Genomic DNA, 25,237 nt, shown 5'->3' on the forward strand with positions numbered 1-25,237 from the left:
AAGGAATCATTGTAACACAGAACTAAAATCATGAAACGTGTCTTTTACAGGCTGAAACAATTACGCCTCAATTCACTACGTGTCGTCTGCTAAAAAACAGGTAAAAGTGTCTTATAGGGGGGGGGGGCTAGATTCCTTCTTTTAAAATTTTTTAATGGTTAGAGCTTGGCATTTTCTATCCATTATCCACAAATTAGTGGATGACCGAATATTTATAAACGAAGTTCTGGATATAATACGATTTAACATGCCAGTTCTGTGAATAACTTCGAGTATGGATAAAGATAAAATGACGTGGATAATTGATAGATTAATGGTTTTTAAAATTGGTTTAAATAGGTTAATACAATCTGGATTTTTTTTATTTTTTTTTTTGAAAAAAGTCGGATTTTTGCCAATTGAATTAACCCTTATTTTATGATGGTGTGCATAGTCTGCATGCATGGTAAACACCATTTAAATCTATTCAGCTGTAAAAGCCGGATTGAGAAACTATCTAAGTTTATCATTTATAATATTAGAAGGATTATAAATCGAAATTCGATGAACTCAAACACCTTTAGATCATAAATTGTTCACGCTTCTTGTTGCATCAGCACATGGCAAACGCAAGTTCGAACGTGATAGCGGCAATACTGAGCGCAATACCAACAGCGTAGGCAACAAAGAGAATGCGGGCTTCCTTCAGGGTGAAGATATTGTCTCCTGATTGATGCGATGGTCTCCAAATAAGTTTCAAATATTTCACTTTTGTTTCTCGCTGCTTTAGTGCAAATGCTTCGGTTTCCAAAATGCGATATAAGCTAAAGTAAAACGAAACAGTTTAAAAATGTCTAGATAGAAAGAATTCCTTTTAAAAAAATAATAAATAAATAAATAATTGCTGTGACTGATTTTGCAGCGTCCCGGTTTTCACTGGACGAATTAAAAATTAAAAACTACTTGAATATAAGCGAGATGATTATTTCAGTCTCTTAATTGTAACTGATATACTGATTATTCCAAAAGATAGTACATTTTCTAATTAAAGAAGTGTCTGTAGGGAAAGTCAGCATTTAGGGTATTTTCAGGCCATGTTAATCCTATGAATGAATGAATATTTTAATGACCTTTTTGAAAACCATCCCTTTTAAATCAGGGAGGAACACCCTTGGTGTTCACAGGTCCGGAATAATGATAATAACAAAATACAAAATACAATAAACAAGAAAATACAATACAGGACTCAATATAATATTTACAGTTAAGCAATTGACTATGTACATCTATGAATGAATTGCAGAGCGGGCTAAGGTTGGCATTGTTGGCGCAAATTGGCCCATTTTGGAGGATCCCTTTTGTCGTCCCTACCAATTCTAAGTTTAGGCCCTCGCCAAGCGCCAGGGTATCCTCAATCGCGGGCAACCCAAAGGTCCTAAACGGCGCCCTCGCCAACTCCAGGGCTGGACATTCCAGGATAATATGCGCTATGTCTTCTTTGCCGCGCCACTTCTTGGATTAATCCAAGCTTCCACATGTGGCGTGGCATTTTGTCGTCGCATATTATAACAACATCGCCAACTTCGTATTTACCGATAGTCTTATTGTTGGCGTGGTGAGCTGACCGAAGCTCCATTAAATATTCACTTTTCCATCGTACCCAGAGGTTTTGAATTAATTTTTCTCGGGATTTTAATTTATTTTGCATTTCTAGTCTCGACTTTGGGGTACACACTTTTTTGAAACTGATGGGAGGGAGGGAAGTTATTCTTCGTCCGATTAAGAATTCGGATGGACTTAAGGGGGTCGGTTCATTAGCATCATTATAGGAGTAGGTTATGGGTCTGGAGTTGATGACACCCTCTGTTTCAATAAGTATAGTTTCGAGCTCGGGGCCGGTGAGGGAGGCGTGGCCCATCGTTTTTTTCAATGTGGTTTTGGTCGACCGGACCAGGCGTTCCCACCAGCCTCCGTGCCACGCGGCTCTCTCAACTATGAATTTCCACTTAATTCCTCTTGTTCCAAAAAATTCCTTTAAGGAGTCTGTTTTAATGCCTTGCCATATGGATCTGAGGTCGGAGTTCGCCTTTTTGAAGGTCTTTGCGTTATCGGAGTAAACTGTGGTAGGTACCCTCTACGCGCAATAAGTCGGCGAAAGGCCATCATAAAATCGTCTGTGTTTAACGATAGTACCAATTCTAAATGAATGGCGCGAGTGACCGCGCAGGTGGCTAGTAGAATATAGGCCTTCTTCATTTCTTTATTATGATTTTTTACCAAAATGGGACCGGCAAAGTCAAACCCAATTATTGAAAAGGGAGGGGTTTCAGTGATTCTGTCCATGGGTAATGGAGCAGTAGGTGCGTTGCCAAGTGTTGCCCTTAATCTCTTGCAAGTTAGACAGTCCTTAACTATAGTACGAGCTAACTGTCTTCCACTGGGAATCCAATATCTCACGCGTAACTGGGTAATGGTGTCATTAATTCCTCCGTGAAATATTTGGGAGTGGCTTCTCACTACGAGCATTTTGGAAAATCTGTGATTTTTTGGCATAATGATTGGGTGCTTTTCCCTGTAAGATAAGGCTGACTCTTCTAACCTGCCCCCTACACAAATAATCCCAGCTGAGTTTAGAAGGGGTGTCAAGGAATAAATTTTTGAATTTTTGCTGACCCCTTCTCCACTCCTAAGGTCCTTTAATTCGGTTTTGTATTCTAAGGCTTGGACAGATTTCACAAATAGTATCTCGGCACGCTCCATTTCTTCCGCGCAAATTGGGCCTGAACTTTTGAATTTCCTTTGTCCGAATCTGAATAGGTATGCGGTTACTCTTAATGCATTGCCTAAGTGGTAGTATCGTGTCAAGTCAATGACATTTTCGGCATTTAGGTTTTCTACAGTGGTGACGGATAAGGTTAATTTGCGTCGTTCGTTTGCTACTACCTGTAGGTCGGGGTGCTCTGGGTTTATTGTTTGGTTTCGGCTTGGAGGCCATTCTCTTTCGTGGCCCTTTAACCACGTGGGGCCTTCAAACCAAAACTTGTTATTTACAAGATTTTCGGCCTTGATTCCCCTAGAGGGCAGGTCTGCCGGATTTTCTGCGCCCGGACAGTGAAACCAATTCTTGTATTCGGTTAGGGCTTGGATTTCTATCACCCGGTTACTAACGAATGGCTTCCAAATTTCTACTTTCCCCCTTACCCAGGCTAATGCTACCATAGAGTCTGTCCAGAAATATGTCCTGGCTACATTTTCGCTAAATGTGGATTTGACATGGTTGACTAATCGGGCTCCTAAGAGGCATGCCATCAATTCTAGGAGCGGTATGGTCAGGTGTTCATCCTTTACAGGGGCTACTCTTGTTTTCGCGGTGATTAAGGAGGTTCCGATTTGATTATCTCGGGTCTGGTAGCGAACATATACTATGGCTGCGTAAGCCTTTTGACTTGAGTCCACGAAACAATGGAGTTCCTGGCTAATTATGTCATCCGAGTTTGAAAAATAGTGTCGGTCAACTTTTAAATGGTGCAGTTGAGGTAGTTCCAGACACCAGGTTTCAAACTCATTCCCTATATCAACGGGGAGTTCTGTGTCCCAATCCATGTCTTTTAATTTCCATAAGCCTTGGAACAATAATTTGGCTCGAATGGTAAAAGGGGACAAAAGGCCAATTGGGTCAAATATTTGAGACACGTGGCTCAGTACTTGGCGTTTTGTCTTGCGAAAATGTTTTAGCATCTCAATTAAGTCTGTCAGATCAAAGGAGAATGTATCGGAATGGGTGTCCCACTTAATCCCTAACACCTTAACTACGGGGTCGGATACTTGGTCGAACATCATTGGTTCCCCGGATTCAGATATTTTATTCCATTCTTTTCTTAATTCATTTGAATTTGTTCCCCATTTCCGCAGGTTCATGCCGGCCCCTTCATAAGTTCGGTTGCCCCCTTTGATATGGTCAATGCTTCTTGAACACTGTTGGCGCCACTTGTCAAATCGTCTACGTACAAATCATTTGTAATCTTATCTCTGACTATGGGGTCTAGGTTTTTGGCTTCTTGGGCGTGGAACTTAATCGTGCAAGCTAACAGAAATGGGCTAGAAGTTATTCCGAATGGAACTCTACACATGCGTAATGTTCTGAACTGGTCTGGGATAATTTTGCCATTGGGGTCTTCCTTTATCCAAAGGAATCTGACAGAGTCCTTGTCGGGTTTGTCAAGGGCAACTTGCAAGAACGCGGCTTCGATGTCCGCGACTACAGCTATTTTGTTTACTCTGAACCTTAAAAGGGGGAGTAGGAGATCGGGGTTGAGGTTTCCACCAGGGGACAAACAGTCATTCAGAGAGGGGTGCCCGTAACCATGAGAAGAAGCGTCGAAGACTACCCTGAGCTTCGTCGTTACGGCCTTTTTTCGCACTACCCCCTGGTGGGGCATATAGTATGTGCCAGGTGTTGCACTATCTAACTCTTTTGGGGGAACTTCCTCTGCGATGTCATTTTCTAATTGTTGGTTAATAACCTTTCGATATTCGGAAAAATACTCGGGGTCCTTTTGGAATTTATTAGAAAGAGGGCTCATTCTTTTAAGGGCTTGGTTATAATTGTTGGGAAGGGTTTCTTTTGTTGTGACCCAAGGAAATTTTACGCTGTAGCGTTCACCGTCATGGTAAACATTCTCAGAGAAATTTTCTACGGTTAGGTCCGCTTGGTTTTCTTGGACTTCACCTCCCCTTATCCCCATGGTTTCTAATTCAAAAAATTTCTTAATCGAGTCATTTACCCTCTTTTGACCTATGGTGATTAGGTTGGCTGATACAGAATTAGTGTTGGTAGGGCTTGGTGAGCCTTTAATGGGTCCCTGTAAACACCAGCCGAACTTGGTTTCGATTGCTACTAATGACTGGGCAATTCTTTCGGTTTTCCCTGTCACTACGTCCCAATAAAAATCTGCTCCAATGAGAATGTCAATTTCGGAATCCCCATTTTCTTCCCCAATATGGTCATCTGCCATCTGCATATTTTTTGATTTAATAATTTCCTCGTAATCGGATTTATTCACCTCGGTGAAAACGTGGCATAAAAAGGGTAGCTCTAAAGCTGTAATTTCAACGGACTGGGTGGGATCTAATCTATTCTCCAGGGTTATTTTAACCCTCCTTGCTTTATTTCGGGTAGGGATTTCTGCCCCAAAACTAAAAACATCTAGAGTCTGCTCTCCTACAATGGGTAGGTTTAATTTCCGTGAAAACTCCTGTCTTACGAAGGTGACCTGACTCCCCCCGTCCAGTAGACACCTAGCGGATTCCTTTTCTCTTGGGTTATTTTGGTTTCGGACAACCGCTCTGGCGGTTTGGAGGATGACTACCTTGTTTTTATTTTGAACGGGCGTGGCAAGTTGCGTAATGGCTGACGTTACCGTTTCGTTTTGGCTAGCACTGGCTTCCCCAGGGTTGGCTTTGCTTTGGGAATTTACGGGGTTTCTATCGCAAATAGCGTAGTGATGTTTTTTCTGACATTCCTTACAGGATTTAAATCTAGAACGGCAGTGTTTGGTATCGTGATTATATTTCAAACAAATATAACACCTGCCACCGTTTTTAATACTAGCTCGTTTCTGCTCTAGGGTTTGGCTCTGGCAGTTAATGGACTGATGGGTGTTGGATTTGCAAAATATGCAGTACACGTAATCAGAGGGTTTTTGGGTTCCAGTGGTGAGGGTGGAAGCGGAGGGCACGCGTCTGTTCTCGTGCCTTCCTTGGTTTCTAACTTTGTCATAAGATTGACCGTACCTATTTTCATTACGTACCACCTGCTCGGTTTTTCTAGGCCCCGCGCTTAGCATCTCGGCCATTTCACGGCTTTCTACTTGCTCCCTACTGAAGCTTACTAATTTCGCCGCGTTCCACGTTTGATTATTATAAGTGGGTCCTTGTCTAACGCAAAACTGCGTTCTAATATCGTTTGGCAAGCATTTTAACAGGGTGGGGAAAAGGAATGAAGCTCTCTCTTCGGTATTTACTCCTAGAGCCTTAAGGCTTCGCATGCTAACTTCACAGGTATTTAATAAATTTCTTAGGGCTTTCAAAATACTAGAATGGTCTACTGGCTGAATTTCCATCAGCGTTTTCATGTGGGTGTGTACCTCATAATCAGATTTATCAAAAGTAATTTTTAAGAGGTTAATAGCCTCATCGTAAGAATTGTCGGATTGGGTGAAACCTTTTATGGTTTGAAGGGCCTCACCTTCTAGGTACGACTCTAAGTAAATAAATTTTTCTACCTTTGATAGATGAATATTGCTATCCACAGATGCTTCGAATCTTCCCCAGAAACTCGTCCAGTTGGCGACGTCTCCGTTGAACGGAACAATAGGTATAGGAGGAAGTCTGATTTCGGGTCTGCCGTTGTTCGAGTTTCCCGTACTGGGTGCGTGAGTTTGCCGAGAAAAGTTCGTGAACGGGTTGGGACTCGCGTTCGCCGCCGAGAGAGGAGGAGGAATTCCCGCGTTAATAAGCGCGGTTACCGAAGGCGGAGGTTGATATCCCGCGTTTGGAGGTGGGTTTGCCGGCACGATCGTTGCCGATGAGGGTGTTTGATTTCCGACGGCGGATGGTTGGTGAGTCGGCATGGTCGTTGCCGAAGGTGGTGGTTGATTTCCGGAGGGTGGTGGTTGATTTCCGGAGGGTGGTGGTTGATTTCCGGAGGGTGGTGGTTGATTTCCGGAGGGTGGTGGTTGATTTCCGGAGGGTGGTAGTTGATTTCCGGAGGGTGGTGGTTGATTTCCCGCGGTGGTTGTTAATTGAGGCGGCATTGTTGCCGAGGGTGGTGGTTGGGTTCCCGCGGTGGATGGTAATTGAGGCGGCGTTGTTGCCGAGGGTGGTGGTTGGGTTCCCGCGGTGGATGGAGCATTTCCGGTGGGGTAAATTGGCGCGTTGGTGGAAGAGGTTGAGCCTTGTTGCGTGTTGAACGGGATCAAGGTTTGCCCAGAGTAAATTGAGGCTGATCCCAGGGTTGATGTTAGTGCGTTGGCCTTCTTTATTATCCGTGTTACCTCTAAACGAATCTCGGATATTTCTTCCCGGTATCGGATTGCGTCGTTGGTCTCGTGCTCCATCTCTACGTCATCTTCGATCAAGGCTTCGACTCGGGCGTCGATCTGAACTAGATTTTCTTCCTTTTCTAGTAGAATGGATAGTCCATCCTCGTAATCTGTGACGTCGGTGGTGTGGTCTTTCATTAAATCCTTTAATTGATTTATCTTTCTGGTTGCTGCCGCTCGCGCGCTTGCTCTTATCCCCTTTGCGAGTTTAAGTTCCTTTTTTAAGGAGGTAGTTGAGGTGGATAATGCCGTGATTGGAGGTGTGGTTCCGGCATTCGTGGTGGTGGTGGTCTTGCTACTCGCAGTGGTGGAGGTAGTGGTCTTGTTACTCGCCGCCGTGGTGTTAGTGGTGGTGGTGTTAGAGCCCGAGGCTCCGGTTTGCGTTGTATTCATCTTGAATTTCGTTAATTATTTTAATTATATAGCCGCTTAGTCCCGGGTTTCGGCACCATAAAACGGAGGTGTAGGGTCAATTCCAATTAAATGGGTAGTTGGGTGTAATTGAAATTTAATCCTATTGTTCGTTTTGAGGAAAGGTTCTTTATGGGAGAGCTGTGGTCATCGTGACCCGGACTGAAACAGATCGCGACGGTATTGGGACAAACTTGCTTACTAAAATAATTAACTCCAAAGATAACATAAAAACAAACTTTATTTAAGTTGAAGAAAATATAACAAGATGACCCAGTCATATAGTTTTTACCGCCTTCTAGTGACAAGAATTAGTATTACTATATGCATTATAAGATGACCCCAGCTAATTTAGCATTTCGGGTTTTTTTTTCATTGTTTGTAAAATAGCATTCCTATTATGAATAAAATCAATCTAGTAATAAACTACAGTAACTTACTTATTAGGTTCATTTTAAACTTAACCTACAGAACTTTATCTTAATTAAATTACAGAATAATATTTTTTAAACTAGGGTCGGTACTGGTAAATGTGAACGATTCTATTTTTTCTTTAACATTTTGTAGCTAATTTTTGGGCGGCTTAAATTCCTTTTAAAAGGGCTCTATTTGTAGATTGAATATTGAGGATTACGATAAAAATGGTATGAACATTGTAGGAATACGTGGATGAAAGATACGAACCTATATACACACCAACTCGGACTAATCAACTTAAGTTGATGCCAATTTTAGGTGTTGCTTAATACAATACCATCGGGGAATAAGCTTAGCAAGAGTTAAAATAGTCCCACGATAACAAACCTTTAATCGTTAGATAGATCACGTTTTTCACTATAAAATTGATATTAATATCTGTGGTTTCGATTCGGAATTCGATTTTAGAGTTGGAAAAAACCAGGTAAAAATTCAATTGTTTCAAGGTTAATTAGAATCCTTTTTAAGCTATTTTACTAAAAAATAAAAGTAAAAGTTATAATATTAACTTTAAAATACATCATTGACCCAAAAAAGACTCAAATTTCGCGCCATTAGTAAGTTTATCAATTTAGCGGTAAGAGGGCGGTAGCTACGACTACTTATTGGGCGGGAAAGCGAGAAAATGAGACAGCTGTTATGCGAGGTATCGAAATAAATAGGACTTCTCAACAAATTATTGAACATTTTGACTCGGGTATTGTTTTTAATTATATTATCCTATTATCACTTATCACATCTGCGTAAACTTTAATCTAGGTGCATGGATTTAGGCCCTACGTAATGGTAGCTCCTTCAGGGTTGCCACGGAATTTTCAGAACCAAATTCCCTGACCTTTTTCTCAGATTTTCCCTGACCTTTTAGGCCGAAAAAGTGAATGTTTACTGCACGTTTCAAGTGGTTATAATTAAATAAACTCTCAACATTAAATTTTCCCATGTATTTGTTGCACCAAAACAAATAAGAAACATTTTAACTATAAATAACAGTCTAAGAGAGCATTTACTTTACAAAAACAATTCTAGACATTTTTAAGGATTAATCTAGAGTTTTCTGTGTTGAGAGAGCATGAGGAGAAACTTTCATTACTCTTTCAATAAAGACTTATTCCCAGAAGTTTTACCCACTAAATCAAATTCCCTGACTTTTCCCTGACCTTTTCGACCCATTTTTAAATTCCCTGACTTTTCCAGATTTTCCATTATTTCCAGGTACTGTGGCAACCCTGTCCTTTCCTAGGGCCTTTTTTATTCCTCCCATTTGATTATCATTGTTGTTCACATTTGGGTCCAGTGTTCATTCACTACCTCCTTCAGTATTTAGGGTCAGGGTGTTTACATTTACCAGTGATTGTTCACAATTGGGGTCCTCCGAGGGGATTGGGAAATAGGATATTGTGCAAAATTTAAGAGAGTTAAAAAGCTGAAAACAGCGAATTGTGTATAAAGAATCATATTTCATATCCTGAAAGTTTCTGGTGTCTAACGTTAGCTCCACGGAAGTTGTTCAAATATTTGCAAAAAGTGTCCATAATTACCAGTACCAACCCTATAGTAACTTCCTCAATCGGTTAGTTTTAAACTTAACTAAACTACATCATTATTTGTAAAGTTATCATAAACTATAGTATCATGATAATATTAATTAAATTAAAGTATAATATTAATTAAATTAAAGTATAATATTAATTAAATTAAAGTATAATATTAATTAAATTAAAGTAAATTCCTCAATTAACTTACTTGAAACATCATTATTTATAATTATCATTAATCTCACTCGTGAATTTATATTTATTTTAATCTTAATTAAATTACAGAATAATATATATTGAACTATTGTAACTTCCTCAATTTTAATTAAATTAAAGTATAATATTAATTAAATTAAAGTATAATATTTATTAAATTAAAGTATAATATTAACTAATCTACAGTGAATTCCTCAATTAACTTACTTGAAACATCATTATCTACCATTATGATCATTAATCTCACTCGTGAATATATATTTATTTTAATCTTAATTAAATTACAGAATAATATATATTGAACTATTGTAACTTCCTCAATCGGTTAATTTTAAACATCATTATTTATAAAGTTATCATTAATCTCACTTGTAAACGTGGACTGCTCGCTTAACTAAGTAGAGTAGCAGACGAGTTTTCAAGAGACGATATCATTGGTTAACTCATATGGTGAACTTTGCCTGCTAATTCGTTTCTCTCTACATTCAAGACTGATAAGGTTTTAGGAAAAGAACTCTAAGCTTCAGACGTGACTTTGAGGCCGACTTAACGTCATATTAACGTGGTAGTGGGCGATTATTTAATTTCTCTCTCTTAGCGCAAAACGCCGCAAACGCGCCTAGACTCGAGATGGATTTCTATCCCAGCTTATATCTCATGAAAGCAAAGGTTTATATAAGCATTCTGTGGCTCAGTTCTAGCGTACCGGGTTTCCGAACTGTAGCGTTAACGTTGGGACGTTCGAATCCCGTCGGGGATTTGGAAATTTGCGAAATAAAATCATATGAAGCTTAGCTACCCTAGGTCCATCTGTTAGCGTTTTAGAGCATTATTTATGAATTATGAATAAATTTGAATAAATTAACGCGAAAAGGCGGGGTTAAGACGCCCAACCAGCCGTAACATAGGATATAATGGGGAAAAAAGGGGGTAATATAGGGGGGAAAGGCACTAAAAAAAGGGGGAAATGGGGGGAAAAGAGGGGGGAAAGGGGGAAAAAGTGGGGGTGAAAGGGGTAAAAGTGGGGGTAGTAAAACTTCGGTATAAATGCATTAGTTTTTAGCCCATCAATAGATGGCGCTAAAAACTAAAAAACGAGTAAAAATGTTAAAGGGTGGAGAGAGGCTAGCTATTCGAGCGCGCGGTTTTGAGGATGGAAGCGTTCTGAAGAGTTCTTTCTTTATGCAGCTATTCGATACGATCGAGGTTCGTCATGGGTTTTTTGGTGTAAAAAGGAGGATTTTGGTCGCCAGGTCGCTAGGCAACTTCTTTATGGAAAATTTCGGGGTTGTTTACCTCTCGACCTGGCTTGGTTATCACGATGGTATCGGCTACTGAAGGTTTTTGGGGAATTTTGTTTGCGCGCTCTCTAGCTCGCTCTTGTTTGCATTTAAAAGGGAAAGTACATAAAGTAAGAAAATTTCATGGAATTAAATATAAGAAAAAATAGAAAAAAAGGGGTTTTCAATAAAACAATTAACAAAATTTAAATTTAGGGAATTCGCGTATTCACTTTTTCAACAGTACTAAATTCTCAACAATCAACCCACCAACCTTGATTGTCTTGACGTGGGACCAAATTCCACAAACGCGCATTGGCAAATAGAGTAATGACGAGGGTACTATTTATTGCGAATATGATTCGGTTTAGTAACCTTGCTCCGAATGAAAAATGATGTTGGAAAGAATCATGTTACAATTACCCCGCTTTGTAGTACACTTCTCTCTTAGAGAAGAGTATTATATCCTTCTGATTTAAGTAATACCTTAATTGATCGCAATTTGACCACTGATACTTTAATAATAATAATAAATGCTCGTGAAAACCCGCCCAACAACCTTACCTCAACTATAGCAATTTTTATGGTTGTATTGTCGTGATCACTCATTGTGGAATCTGACTTTAAAACAATTTGTTTATTAAATTTATTTGTTTGTTCAAGGGAATCTTGTGACTAGTTAGTAGTAAGCAAGATAAAATATTTGAATTTCTTAAATAATTATACTATTAAAACGATATTTTGTGAAGGCGTTAAGTAAAATTACGGTCAAAGAATATGACTCTTCAACTAAAAACAGTTCTCACATGAACGTATTTAAACTTGACGATAAAGAACTGAGTTAGTATTTGAGCCAAGACGAACGCCTTCGTTTTCTCTTTGAGGAATGGCGAGATCATTTAGTTCCAGTTGCCTTAATTGGTTGAAAATGCTTCAATGTTGTTGCATAAGGTATAGTCCCCATAAGTAAGTAATTACAATTAAAACCTACTTTCACCATGAACTTACGAGAATTCGCAGTCATAAAAACCATTGAATTCACTATTGTCCATCTAAAACGCACCAAAAGGCTTACATACAGAAATTTATGTTACTTATGGTTGAAGGCATATTAGGCACAACGTCACGCTTAATGGTTAAAACGATTAAGGAAAACAGTTTACTTCTTCCAACTTTAACCACTTTTTTCCGGATATTTTCTTTACTAAATTAACTATAGTTACTTTTCCTATAACTACCAAACGTATAAATTACATTACCGATAAAATTACCACATAATTTCGAGAAACTTTCTTAAAGTAAATCAAAGGAAAAGTTCAGGTAACATAACATTATACCAGGAGTTCATAATAACCCCCCTTCGGGGGGGGGGGGGTATGAAACTGGCCATAGAGCTAATGGTAAAAATCGCGAACAACAAGATTCTCTCGTTGCTCATAGAAAGGATTAGCCTGTTTATGGACATACAACTTTACAGTATATCGTAGTGGAGTCTATCCTCCTTGGTTTTCGTTCCAAAATTTCCGTTGGCTGGGTTCTCCGTCGAAAAGAAAAATGGTGATATGGTGGACGTAGAAACACGTTGCATTCTTATATTAAAGATACTGGGAATAAATTTGTCCAAACCGTTTCAATTTAACCACGGAATTCTCACTCACACATATCACAACAAAACATTATTGACGATGGTTTAAATGTTTTGTGGAAAACTAGAAACCCCGACTAAAAGCCAACTTCTTAGCCAAGGCTTAATTTACACCGTTCCGACAGAAGCAGACGTGAGCCATTTTCGTTCCCAAAATCACAAGATAAAAGTAGTGCTAAACCGGAAGTGTGTAAGTTAATGCGCGTGGGCGCTAAAAAATGGGGTAACTATTTCTTTGGGAGTTAAGCGGTGTATGAATCCGCTGAGCTTTGCGGCGAAACTTTGCTGTTACGGGCTTTTTAACCAGTTTCGTACTTCGGGTTATTATGAACTCCTGATTATACGAAAAAGTGATATCTAGTTTACTAAGGAGAAGATATAATAAATTCCCCACATTTCCAGCTTTACCTCCAGTCCAAACGTAGGTCCGGGGTTAATCCCCGCCTCTAAATTACAAATTACAACCAGCATCTCATTGGTTCTTGAAAAAATTTCATCGCCAATGCCGGTCACGGTATAAAGCCAAGATGCGATATCCAGTTTACTAGGGAGAAGATATAATAAATTCGCCACATTTCTAGCTTTATCTCCAGTCCTATCGTAGGTCCGGAGTTAATCCCCCCTCTCATTGGTTCTTGAAAACTCACGTCAGCGAATGACGAAAATTACGTATTTTCCGACTGAGGAGAGGCAGCGAAATAGCCCGGCCTCCTTTTACGTCCCCCCTGATATTTTGAAATGGGACTGGGACTATGGCGCGGGAATACTTAGACCATTTATACCTTCTCCCTAATAAACTAGATAACACTTCTTGATTATACCTTAAAAGAACGGCCTTTGTCTAAATATAAAAGGAATTAAATATATATATAAAAAAGAAATGATTTCTTATTACAAAATAATTAGCATTTAATTAGTCTTAAAAACAATAAAGGATTACTGTGCCATCCGCCATTGGTTTAGTGTCGTCTGCTAAGTCGAACTTATCACTCCAAGCCTGTGAGAATTCAACCAATCCCGTAGGGGTAAGAGGTTCGATTTAGCAGACGCCACTAAACTAATGTCGGATGGCACAGTAGTACTCGTTTTTAAGACTAATTATATGCTAATTATTTTGTAATAAGAGATAATGTTTTTTAAATATTTTTTCCCATTTATATCTGGAAAAAGGCCGTTGTTTTAAGGTATAATGTTTTGTTACCTGAATTGTTCCTTTAAGATTTTTTTCTCTTTTATGGGGTGAGGAAGCGAGGTTTTTATGTGCTTTTCCCTTTGACTAGGGAAACAGTCTACAAACTTACGTTAAATAACTTTCTGAACGCTATTATTAGTTAAGGTACAGCTATTAAAATCATATATAAGTATAATTGCAATATAGTAATATACAGTCATAATTCGTACGGTATTTATTAAACGAGTTATAGTGCGTACAGAAATTTCTGCAACTAAGTTGCAAATCCCCATTGAAGTGTTTCTCTATATTATTATCGACCATATCTCTATATCTACTCATTATTTTGAGTTTGAAGAATATTCTAACGACAGAAGTGCTCCCCTTTCATTGTCCCTAAGACCTTACGGTCAATTTTGCCATAAGGTAAGAGATTATAGACGTGAAACTCAGAATTGTAAACTAACTGTTACTCGCGACCTCGTGCGCGTGGAATTACTACGTTCGTTATGATGAGAAATTTAAGTAAGCTAGCAATACGTTAGGACTTATTGAAAATTTGGATGTATTGTATATGCAGAGTTGCCGAGAACATGACAGAACGGTTTTAACCGTGTAAAAACCACCTGGGTTTAAACCCGTGTTTTATATTAATGTATTATACTTAGGAGATAATATTACAGACTTAAGATTAGTCTTAGAATTTAGACTGAATAACGGGACGAAGGAATCATTGTAACACAGAACTAAAATCATGAAACGTGTCTTTTACAGGCTGAAACAATTACGCCTCAATTCACTACGTGTCGTCTGCTAAAAAACAGGTAAAAGTGTCTTATAGGGGAGGGGGGCTAGATTCCTTCTTTTAAAATTTTTTTAATGGTTAGAGCTTGGCATTTTCTATCCATTATCCACAAATTAGTGGATGACCGAATATTTATAAACGAAGTTCTGGATATAATACGATTTAACATGCCAGTTCTGTGAATAACTTCGAGTATGGATAAAGATAAAATGACGTGGATAATTGATAGATTAATGGTTTTTAAAATTGGTTTAAATAGGTTAATACAATCTGGATTTTTTTTATTTTTTTTTTGAAAAAAATCGGATTTTTGCCAATTGAATTAACCCTTATTTTATGATGGTGTGCATAGTCTGCATGCATGGTAAACACCATTTAAATCTATTCAGCTGTAAAAGCCGGATTGAGAAACTATCTAAGTTTATCATTTATAATATTAGAAGGATTATAAATCGAAATTCGATGAACTCAAACACCTTTAGATCATAAATTGTTCACGCTTCTTGTTGCATCAGCACATGGCAAACGCAAGTTCGAACGTGATAGCGGCAATACTGAGCGCAATACCAACAGCGTAGGCAACAAAGAGAATGCGGGCTTCCTTCAGGGTGAAGATATTGTCTCCTGATTGATGCGATGGTCTCCAAATAAGTTTCAAATATTTCACTTTTGTTTCTCGCTGCTTTAGTGCAAATGCTTCGGTTTCCAAAATGCGATATAAGCTAAAGTAAAACGAAACAGTTTAAAAATGTCTCCTTTTAAAAAAATAATAAATAAATAAATAATTGCTGTGACTGATTTTGCAGCGTCCCGGTTTTCACTGGACGAATTAAAAATTAAAAACTACTTGAATATAAGCGAGATGATTATTTCAGTCTCTTAATTGTAACTGATATACTGCTTATTCCAAAAGATAGTACATTTTCTAATTAAAGAAGTGTCTGTAGGGAAAGTCAGCATTTAGGGTATTTTCAGGCCATGTTAATCCTATGAATGATTGAATATTTTAATGACCTTTTTGAAAACAATCCCTTTTAAATCAGGGAGGAACACCCTTGGTGTTCACAGGTCCGGAATAATGATAATAACAAAATACAAAATACAATAAACAAGAAAATACAATACAGGACTCAATATAATATTTACAGTTAAGCAATTGACTATGTACATCTATGAATGAATTGCAGAGCGGGCTAAGGTTGGCATTGTTGGCGCAAATTGGCCCATTTTGGAGGATCCCTTTTGTCGTCCCTACCAATTCTAAGTTTAGGCCCTCGCCAAGCGCCAGGGTATCCTCAATCGCGGGCAACCCAAAGGTCCTAAACGGCGCCCTCGCCAACTCCAGGGCTGGACATTCCAGGATAATATGCGCTATGTCTTCTTTGCCGCGCCACAGAGAGGGCAACTAGTAACTCCGGTCCCAAAAATTTGAGACAAGCATTCGCTTGTTGGCAAGGCCCCCGTCCTAGCAAGGAAGAAATAGCCACTCGCGAGAGAATTGTCGTAGAACGACTCTAGGCCCGGGTTTTCCTTCAAGCTGTATAGGGTCAAGCTCGGATGACGAGCTAGCTCCATCCGCCATCTTGCGTGGGAAGTAGCTACAACCGCTCTATCTATTTCGAGGTACCATTCATGCAGCGATGCAATAGAGCTGTGCCCCTTACAAAAATCTTCTTAAGAACTCTTAAGAAAATTCCTTGGGAAATTTCTTTGGAAATCCTTAAGGCGTTCTTTAGGAAATTGGGGAATATTGGCCTCTTTTTCTTTGGAAATTACTTTGGAAATATCTTTGGAATTTTCTTGGGAAATATCTTTGGAATTTTCTTGGGAAATATCTTTGGAATTTTCTTGGGAAATATCTTTGGAATTTTCTTGGGAAATATCTTTGGAATTTTCTTGGGAAATATCTTTGGAATTTTCTTGGGAAATATCTTTGGAACTTTCTTGGGAAATATCTTTGGAATTTTCTTGGGAAATATCTTTGGAATGTTCTTGGGAAATATCTTTGGAATTTTCTTGGGAAACATCTTTGGAATTTTCTTGGGAAACATCTTTGGAATTTTCTTGGGAAATATCTTTGGAATTTTCTTGGGAAATATCTTTGGAATTTTCTTGGGAAATATCTTTGGAATTTTCTTGGGAAATATCTTTGGAATTCTCTTGGGAAATATCTTTGGAATGTTCTTGGGAAATATCTTTGGAATTTTATTGGGAAATATATAGAGAAGTGGGTAAATTAATTTAGCCACTTGAAACGAGGATAGTTCTTACATGCAGAACCATATCCCAATACAGGAAGTGTAGTTCTTATATGCTGAACTACACCCCTTGTAGAGAGGGAAGTTCTCGCATGCAGAGTGAAGTTGCTTTAAAAGTCAGACATTTAATCGACTTAAAAACATCCGTAAACGGCAGAAAGTTTTAAACCTTGTGCAATTGTATGGGGTACTAAGTGGGTTTTGGAGGCTTTAACGGCCAAGCAGTAGATACAGACGTCGTTGTTAAATTTAATAATGTATATTCACTGAGAGTTTTTCGAGTATCAGAAACGCGTTTAACCTAATTTCCTCTACAATGTTTTTTAAAAAATATTTATTTTGGCCTCTAATTACGCTCGAAATAAAGATAAAACATGCCATAAGAGAATTAAGCAAAAATTCCGACTGACAGCTTAGATTCCCTGTAAATCTAAACATAACGATTTTAATTACTCTTACTTTACTTTTAATCTATTTTATCCTTTACATAAACACCTCACGGATTATTGAAGGCAAAAAAAATATAATAAAAAAATAGGTAAATATAACATTCCATTTCAGCGCTTGCCTATCCTTAGCTACGGGACAAGCCTTCGTGAAACTTTTTAATTTTTTTAACCATCAAGTTAAAGTCTATCTAGGAAAACTTTAGCTAAACAATTTGGGTAAAAATATTTTGATATAATTATATGTAAAGCATAATTGCAATATATCTGGCCCTTTGAAATTCATCTCTAAAATTCTTAACTAATTTCGTTGGAAAATAAACCTTCTTTGGAAATTAATCTCTTGAATTCCAAACGAATTTCGTTGGAAAATAAACCTTCTTTGGAAATTAATCTCTTGAATTCCAAACGAATTTCGTTGGAAGATAAACCCTAGATCTTCTCTGGAAAACCAACCCTAGAGCTTCATTGGACATTTATCTCAATAATTCCTACCGAATTTCTTTTGGAAATAAACCATGGACCTTCTTTGGAAATTGATCTCAAGAATTCTAAAGAATTTCGTTGGAAAATATTCCCTAGACATTCTTTGGAAATTTATCTCAAGAATTTCTAAAGAACTTCTTTGGAAAACAACCCTAGACCTACTTTGGAAATTTATCCCTAGAATTCCTAAAGAATTTCTTTAGAAAATAATACCAAGAAATTCTTTGGAAATTTATCTCTAGAATTCCTAAAGAATTTCTTTAGAAAGTAATCCCAAGACATTCTTTGGAAATTTATCTATAGAATTCCTAAAGAATTTCTTTCGAAAAAAATCCCAAGACCCTCTTAGGAAATTTATCTCTAGAATTCCTAAAGAATTTCTTTAGAAATAAATCCCAAGACATTCTTTGGAAATTTATCTCTAGAATTCCAAAATAATTTCTTTAGAAAATAGTCCCTAGACCTTCTTAGGAAATTCATCTTTAGAATTCCTAAAGAATTTCTTTAGAAAATGGTCCCAAGACATTCTTTGGAAATTTATCTCTAGAATTCCTAAAGAATTTCTTTAGAAAATAGTCCCTAGACCTTCTTAGGAAATTCATCTTTAGAATTCCTAAAGAATTTCTTTAGAAAATAGTCCCAAGACATTCTTTGGAAATTTATCTCCAGAATTCCTAAAGAATTTCTTTAGAAAATAATCCCTAGACCTTCTTAGGAAATTTATCTTTAGAATTTTTAAAGATTTTCTTTAGAAAATAATCCCAAGCCATTCTTTGGAAATTTATCTCTAGAATTCCTAAAGAATTTCTTTAGAAAATAATCCCAAGACATTCTTTGGAAATTTATCTCTAGAATTCCTAAAGAATGTCTTCAGAAAATAATCCCAAGACATTCTTTGGAAATTTATCTCTAGAATTCCAAAAGAATTTCTTTAGAATATAATCCCAAGAGATTCTTTGGAAATTTATCTCAAGAATTTTTTAGGAAATTCCATGGAAGTCTTTGGAAATAGTTTCTTTAGAAAATGATCCCAAGGGCTCCGTAGGGTTCCAAAGAAATTCCTTTAGAACTCTTAAGAAGATTTTTGTAAGGGTGCGACAAGCCTGCGCCATATCGTTCGTGAAGGTATTCTAACCTCTTTAGCCATGTAGTCTTACGGCGCATTGTGCGAACATAGCGATACACACAATGCGCTACGCGAGTCTCCGCCATAAACCACAACCTCCCGAGATACCGCAGCTTACTCTTGGCCTCCCTCTCCTCAAACTCGGACCACGCCATTTCACCCTTGAATGAATGAATGAATGAATGAATGAATGGTTTATTGACCCTTGTGAAAAATACACATCCCTTTTAGATCAGGGAGGAACCGCCTTTGGGGTTCACAGGTCCGAAAAAATGACTATGTACAATAACATTTACTTAGATATACTTATTTACACTAAAATTTGCTACTAGAGAGCTGCAAAATGAAAGTATTAAACTCCAACTCCTTCCAACTCCAAGTCAATACGCAACAATGACTCCAATTCCTCCCAATGCCATAATCAAAAGTTTGAACTCCGCAGAACTCCGCCAAGCGAAATGTAAAACTCCTCCCAACTCCTTCCATGAAAATTAAAATTTCTTAAACTCCTCCCAACTCCTTCCATGAAAAATAAAATTTCTTAAACTCCTCCCAATTCCTTCCATGAAAATTAAAATTTCTTAAACTTCTCCCAATTCCTTCCATGAAAATTAAAATTTCTTAAACTCCTAGCTTCGTCCATTAAAATCTTTCTAGTTTCTAGTCTTTGGAAGATTTCTTCACTCTTTAGAATTGGAAAAATAGAAAGTTGTAGCTCATTAGTTTTCTTTCAAATTTGGCCTGAGTACTTATAAATTATGATTTTCAAATAAGGAATAATATTTACTCATAAAATTCTTCTAGACATTAAAACTTAAGATTTTGGGGAAAAAGGCGGTACGCGTTGTCGTTGAGTCATATTTTACGCTTAGTTTCTTAAATTCGCTATTTAATTAAAATCGGACTGATTCGCTTCGCAACTGCTATTTTGAAGGACAAGGCCACGAACTTCACGATTCAAGAAATACTAACACTAGAGTCCATTCTGTTATTAGTTGTGCCTGCCAATATGCCTACTGCCTTACTTTAATATGCTTCAAAGCTAGAAAGGAGACTCTTGTCAATGGGTTTAAGAGAAAAGGAAAGCGCCCGCGGCCCCATTGTGTGAGAGACACACTGAGGGGACGTGTCACGGTGGGTTACGGGTAAAAAAAGAATTCCGTACGAAGCTTCTGAAGACAAACAACGCTAAAGTCCGCTTTTAAATTGGAGCCCTACCACTTACAAGACTTAATTATTCCAACTCCGTAGATATGCATGTTTTAAGATAATTTTCCAATGCCTCCCAACTCCGCAATTATAATTATCATTATTCCCATTGCCTCCCAACTCCGCACACGAAAACTTCCAATGCCACCCAACTCCAATTTTATCTTAGAAAAACATTTCCAACTCCTGGAGTTCCCATCGCTTAAACGCGGAACCCAGCGGGTTTCGGAGTTCTTCCACGGAGTTGCAGCTCTCTATTTGCTACTACTATATTCCTTAAAAATTGCCGATCAGGTTAAGATATGCGGAGAGACGCCCATTTAAGTAGAATTCCTTTTGTCACCTCTATTAAATCTCTGTCGAAAGTGTTTCCCAAAGCCAGGCTATTCGCTAGAGTCACCTCGCCAAACTCCCGGTACAACTCCCTCTCCCCGTTGAGAGCCGGACACTCCAAAATTATGTGCTCTATGTCTTCTCTATCAGCCCCACAATTAGAACAAATGGGCTCCACGTTACCGAAGATATGAGCTAATCGCGCACCAGTAAGAAGCGCACCTGTCCTTGCCAAGAAAAAATACCCACTTGAGATCGAGTTTGAGTAAAAAGGTTCAAGTGCCGGTCGTTCCTTCGAGGCGTAAAGGGTCATACTCGGGTGGCGATTGAGTTCTACCCGCCAACGTTCCTGGGAAGATGCCGCGACCACCCGATCAATCTCACTGTACCAATCGCGGAGGTTATCCACATCACGACTAGACACACCGGCACCGAAGTGCTCGTGCAGGTATTCTACGCGCCTTAACCATTTAGTTTTACGGGGCATCGCCCGGATGTAAAGAAACACCCGGTGCGCAATGCGTGAGTCCTCCATGAAGAAAAATCGTCCCAGGTAGCGGAGTTTACTCTTGGCCTCCCTCTCCTCGAAGGTCGACCAGGCCATTTCACCCTTGACTGCGGCGTAGGCAGTCAGAAAATTCCCGCCCAACGCAGCCTTACCGACGGAGAACTGGGCCTGATCTAATCGGCGACACGTAGCGGCGCTGGTGCACAAAACTTCATTCGCGTACGTAAGCGCCGGAACCCCCACCGCTTTCCATAAAGTCCGCATAACACGGTACTTATTATAGGAATGAAACCCCTTATGTTTAATGGCTCCAGCCAGACGGGTGGCCTTCGCCGCCAAAAGATTTTCCTGGCATTCCATAAAATTCGCCCCATTTGTTAGCCTGACACCTAGGTACGTCACTTCCGACACCTCCGATAAAATACCACCCTGGATTGAAAAAGGGGCCGAGCCACCCTGAATAGGTGTATTATTTGCCTGGACGACACACTTGTCGGTGCTAAAAGTCAACCCATATTCTGTGGCGTACGATCCACAAAGATCCAGGACGGCTTGTAAGCCTACCCTTGACTCCGCTACCGCAAAATTATCGTCCGCAAAGAAACCCCCCGGTATTCTAAGGCCCTGGTTTGCGGTGCCAGGGTACCGCAGAGGGAATCCACAATTGGATGCGCGCAATATCCTATCTAGAGGTTCCAGGTATAACGCGAAAAGAATCGGAGACAATGGACACCCTTGTTTCAACCCTACCGCGCTGGGTATAAACTCCGTTGCTACACCCCTTAACCAAAAGCGATACTTCACATCTTCGTATAGCATGGCTATAAGATTTACAAAACTGAAAGGGATGCCCAAGGCCACCATGGTTGCCCACAATCTCGGACGACTGACGCTGTCATACGCCTTCCGTAGGTCTAGAAAGGCAAAAATGACTGGGCGGTGCTCAATTTGAGCAATATCCATCAACTGAGATACGACAAAGATACTATCGGCGGCTCTCCTATCCCTCCTGAAACCGTTTTGCAATTCCCCCAAAATCCGCTTGTCTTCAACAAAATATTCTAGCCTAGCTTTTAAAATAGCTATAAATAGCTTAGATAAACACTGTGACAGGGCTATTGGACGGAAGGAAGCGAGGTTTTCAATGTCTTTCCCGCCCCCTTTGAATAAAAGTTTTATTTCGGTGAGCCCCCACGACGTGGGTACAGCGGAATTGCGCATGATACCATTAAACAAGTCACACAATATCCTTCGCGAGCACCCGTCGAGAGACTTTAGGAGGTCATATGAGACAGTGTCCTCGCCCGCAGCTTTGCCCATTGGAAGGGCGTTCAGAGCAACATCAACTTCCGGTAACTGAATGTCCTCATTGAGAGATCCAGTACACTCCAGCCCTACCCGTACAACCGGCTCAGAAAGAGAGGTGTGACACTGGACGAAAGCGGCTTCCTCTGCTCGGTAAAATTCAGATACCCTCGTTCGTATGGCCTCTGGACCCGTCAACAAAGTCGACCCATCCGCAGCCTTTACCGCCGCCACTGTCTGAGACCGTATTGGTGGGTTAAACAACCGCCAGAACTTCTTGCCCGCCAACCGTTTATCGGATAAAATATCGCGTTCCGTAGCCCGATTCACTTCACCGATCTTACGCGCAACCACCTGCGTCACATGCCGTTTATGCATGCAATAGAATTCCCACAGCTCTTTCACATATTCCTGTGAAACTGACTTGTTAGGTCGACGACTTTCACGCGCGGCTTTACGGTATTGGCGGTTTGCTACCTTGCGTTTGCGTATGGCCAACTACACTTCAAGATCGAACCAGCGCTTTTCACACCTTCGCGTTCCAACCCCCGAAGTCTGGCCCAACGTATTTGACGCCGCCGATACCACGATAAATTGGAAATCAACCAGTGTTATATCAGGCCTGCGACTCAGCGATTCATTGACTACCTTTTTGTAGACATCCATTTTTTGAGGGGCATCTGTCCGCCAACGCGGTCTAGAACAGGTCTGACCCACAGATTCACGTTTTCGTACCGATAGCGCCAGTGTCAATGTGATCGCGTTATGGTCACTACCCAGGCTAATAAGGCCATCTTCATCGATATCCATGCGCGAAAGAGTCTGTAAAAACCGATCATTGCCAAGGGTATAGTCAATGGTGGTCGCAAGCCTTCGAGCCGACCAGGTGGTCTTGCCAACGCACACCTCGCTTAGGGTATTAATTATCGTAAGGTCGTGATCGGTAACCCAGGACACTAGTTGGCGGCCCGTCGTATTATCTCGACCATCCAAGTCCAGAATGTGCGCGTTCAAGTCGCCCAGGATGCAAAGAGGTCTGCGACCAAGTGCGTTTAACTGGGCTAGATCTCTCCCGAGGCACCGAAAAATGTTAGCGTTCCAACTTGCGTCCTCCTTATCCGTCGCGAGATACACGATTCCAACCAGCAGCTCAACCGATCCACACCGCACTTCAACCCACATGTGCTCCTCGCATGAACGTACAAAGTGACACGTTGTTGGGTCCGCTACCATAACTCCCAGACCACCACCTTTTTTCGCCCCATTCTGTCTATTTAACCCAAACCAACTAAATCCCGGGCACGATTCTGGACTTTCCTCATCGCGTAGGTGTGTTTCCGCCACAGCGAAGACCGCAGTGTTTGTTGGTATCATCTGAGGATAAAGCTCCGACAATATTTCGCGCTTTCGCCCGCTTTGAATGTTTAAGAATGCTAATTTAAAACTTTTATTTTTATTTACACCTGATATCCGATGCCTCCGTTTCCTACCCCGCACGTGCGTCCCTCTGTCTATTCATTGGTGGTTATTTGCGCCACCTTCCTCGGCGGCAGCCTCTGATGTAGTACGAGCAGCTTTTTGGCGTTTTCGAGCGAAAAACGCTCGGCGGTCCCACAACTGTTGCCGTGTGAAATCTTCCCGAATGAAAACACCCTTAAATTCCGGTTTACCTTTAAGCCTACTAGCCCTCTCCAAAATGAGCTTCCTTATAGCGTGCGTTTCCAACGTAAGGCGATAGGGGCGGGGCTTGGTGCCAGATGGTTTCAGATGTAGGATGTCGGTAATCGTAATTGAGGAGGGTTCAAGGGCTACGTTCAGTAACTGGAAATCGGAAAAAGCCGTTACCGCTACCGATGTGTTTTTTTCCGAACGCTTCGTCAGAGTGACGTCAGACGTCACTGAACGTTTTTTTTCTCTCTCTGTTGCGTTTGATGATACTTCCCATGATGGCGTCTGCTAGAGATTTTGGATTGAGGAGAAAACTGTTATTTTTGTTATTACATGAACTATCTAACGACGATAAATCAGAAATAACCTTAATTCCAGTTCATTTGAAAAGATCTATAAATGAAAAATGTGTTATCGTTTCGCTAGTGGCTTTGGACTGGATTTCTCGCCGTGTTGAACTTCAATTAATGACGTCATAAATCCGATTCGCATCGACAAAACCTGCTCTTCCAGCCGCTGCGATCGGTGTCACATCGATGCGTAGCGTGACGTAGAAACCGGAAGTGCGAAAAACCGTACAGTAAAAAAATCGGTCTCCGATGCGCGCAGCGCTGCGTACGCTAGCAGTTACTGAACGTAGCCAAGGTCCAAAGCATTCTCAAGCCAACTTGCGGCAGTTGTAGGATCGTCCAACTCCTGCCCCACACAGCCGAAGACCATAACGTTTAGGGCTCTGGCCTCGTGATCTTGCATTTCTTTCACCACTCTGCGAGTTACAGCAGCAACTGCGCCGTCCTTCGGGGCAACGGAACTTTCCGTAGAACTAGCCTTTTCCATCCGTTGATTTAGCAGCTGAATTTCCGCAAGATTCTGTTTAGTCATTTCATTCAGCTTAGTAACTTCCGCTGAAACATCCTGAAACTGCACGTCGACTGCCGCGAAGTGATCATTAACAACTTGGATCTCAGTTTTGAGCTCCTGAGTCACTAATTTATAACAGTAGGTCTCCATATCAAGGCGCATACCAGTAATCTTCAGCTCTAAATCGGAAACCAACTCGGATTTAAGAGAGGCCAGCCCTTTTTCCAATCTACGTTCATCAGTTTATCAATTGATAATAATAATCTATCTTCATTGATATTCACGTCTTGACCACTCGAACCGGCCTTTTCCATGGTACTGTCTATTTTTTCTTTATCATGGTTTGTTAACCTGGTCTTTGGCTTGGAAACGGCCGACAGCGCTTTTGGGTCCTGCTTCGTCCCGCCGGGAGAAT

General features: G+C 40.1%; 2 protein-coding genes across 2 annotated transcripts in view; both read right to left on the reverse strand.

Annotated features, from left to right (window-relative positions):
• LOC149587344 (uncharacterized) overlaps nt 1–25,237 on the reverse strand; it is a 280,925-nt gene that overhangs the window by 224,610 nt on the left and 31,078 nt on the right. The window lies entirely within an intron of this gene.
• Nucleotides 1,415–3,897, reverse strand: LOC149587355 (uncharacterized). Its single transcript, XM_089863568.1, has 2 exons — nt 2,173–3,897; nt 1,415–2,113 (listed from the first exon to the last, which is right to left on the reverse strand). The coding sequence occupies exons 1-2, from the start codon at nt 3,895–3,897 to the stop codon at nt 1,415–1,417; spliced, it is 2,424 nt and encodes an 807-aa protein (XP_089719694.1).

The sequence above is a fragment of the Phalangium opilio genome, unplaced genomic scaffold, assembly GCF_054372755.1.
Source record: "Phalangium opilio isolate 3A_F unplaced genomic scaffold, DU_Popi_V2 ptg001170l_1, whole genome shotgun sequence".
NCBI lineage: Eukaryota > Metazoa > Arthropoda > Arachnida > Opiliones > Phalangiidae > Phalangium > Phalangium opilio.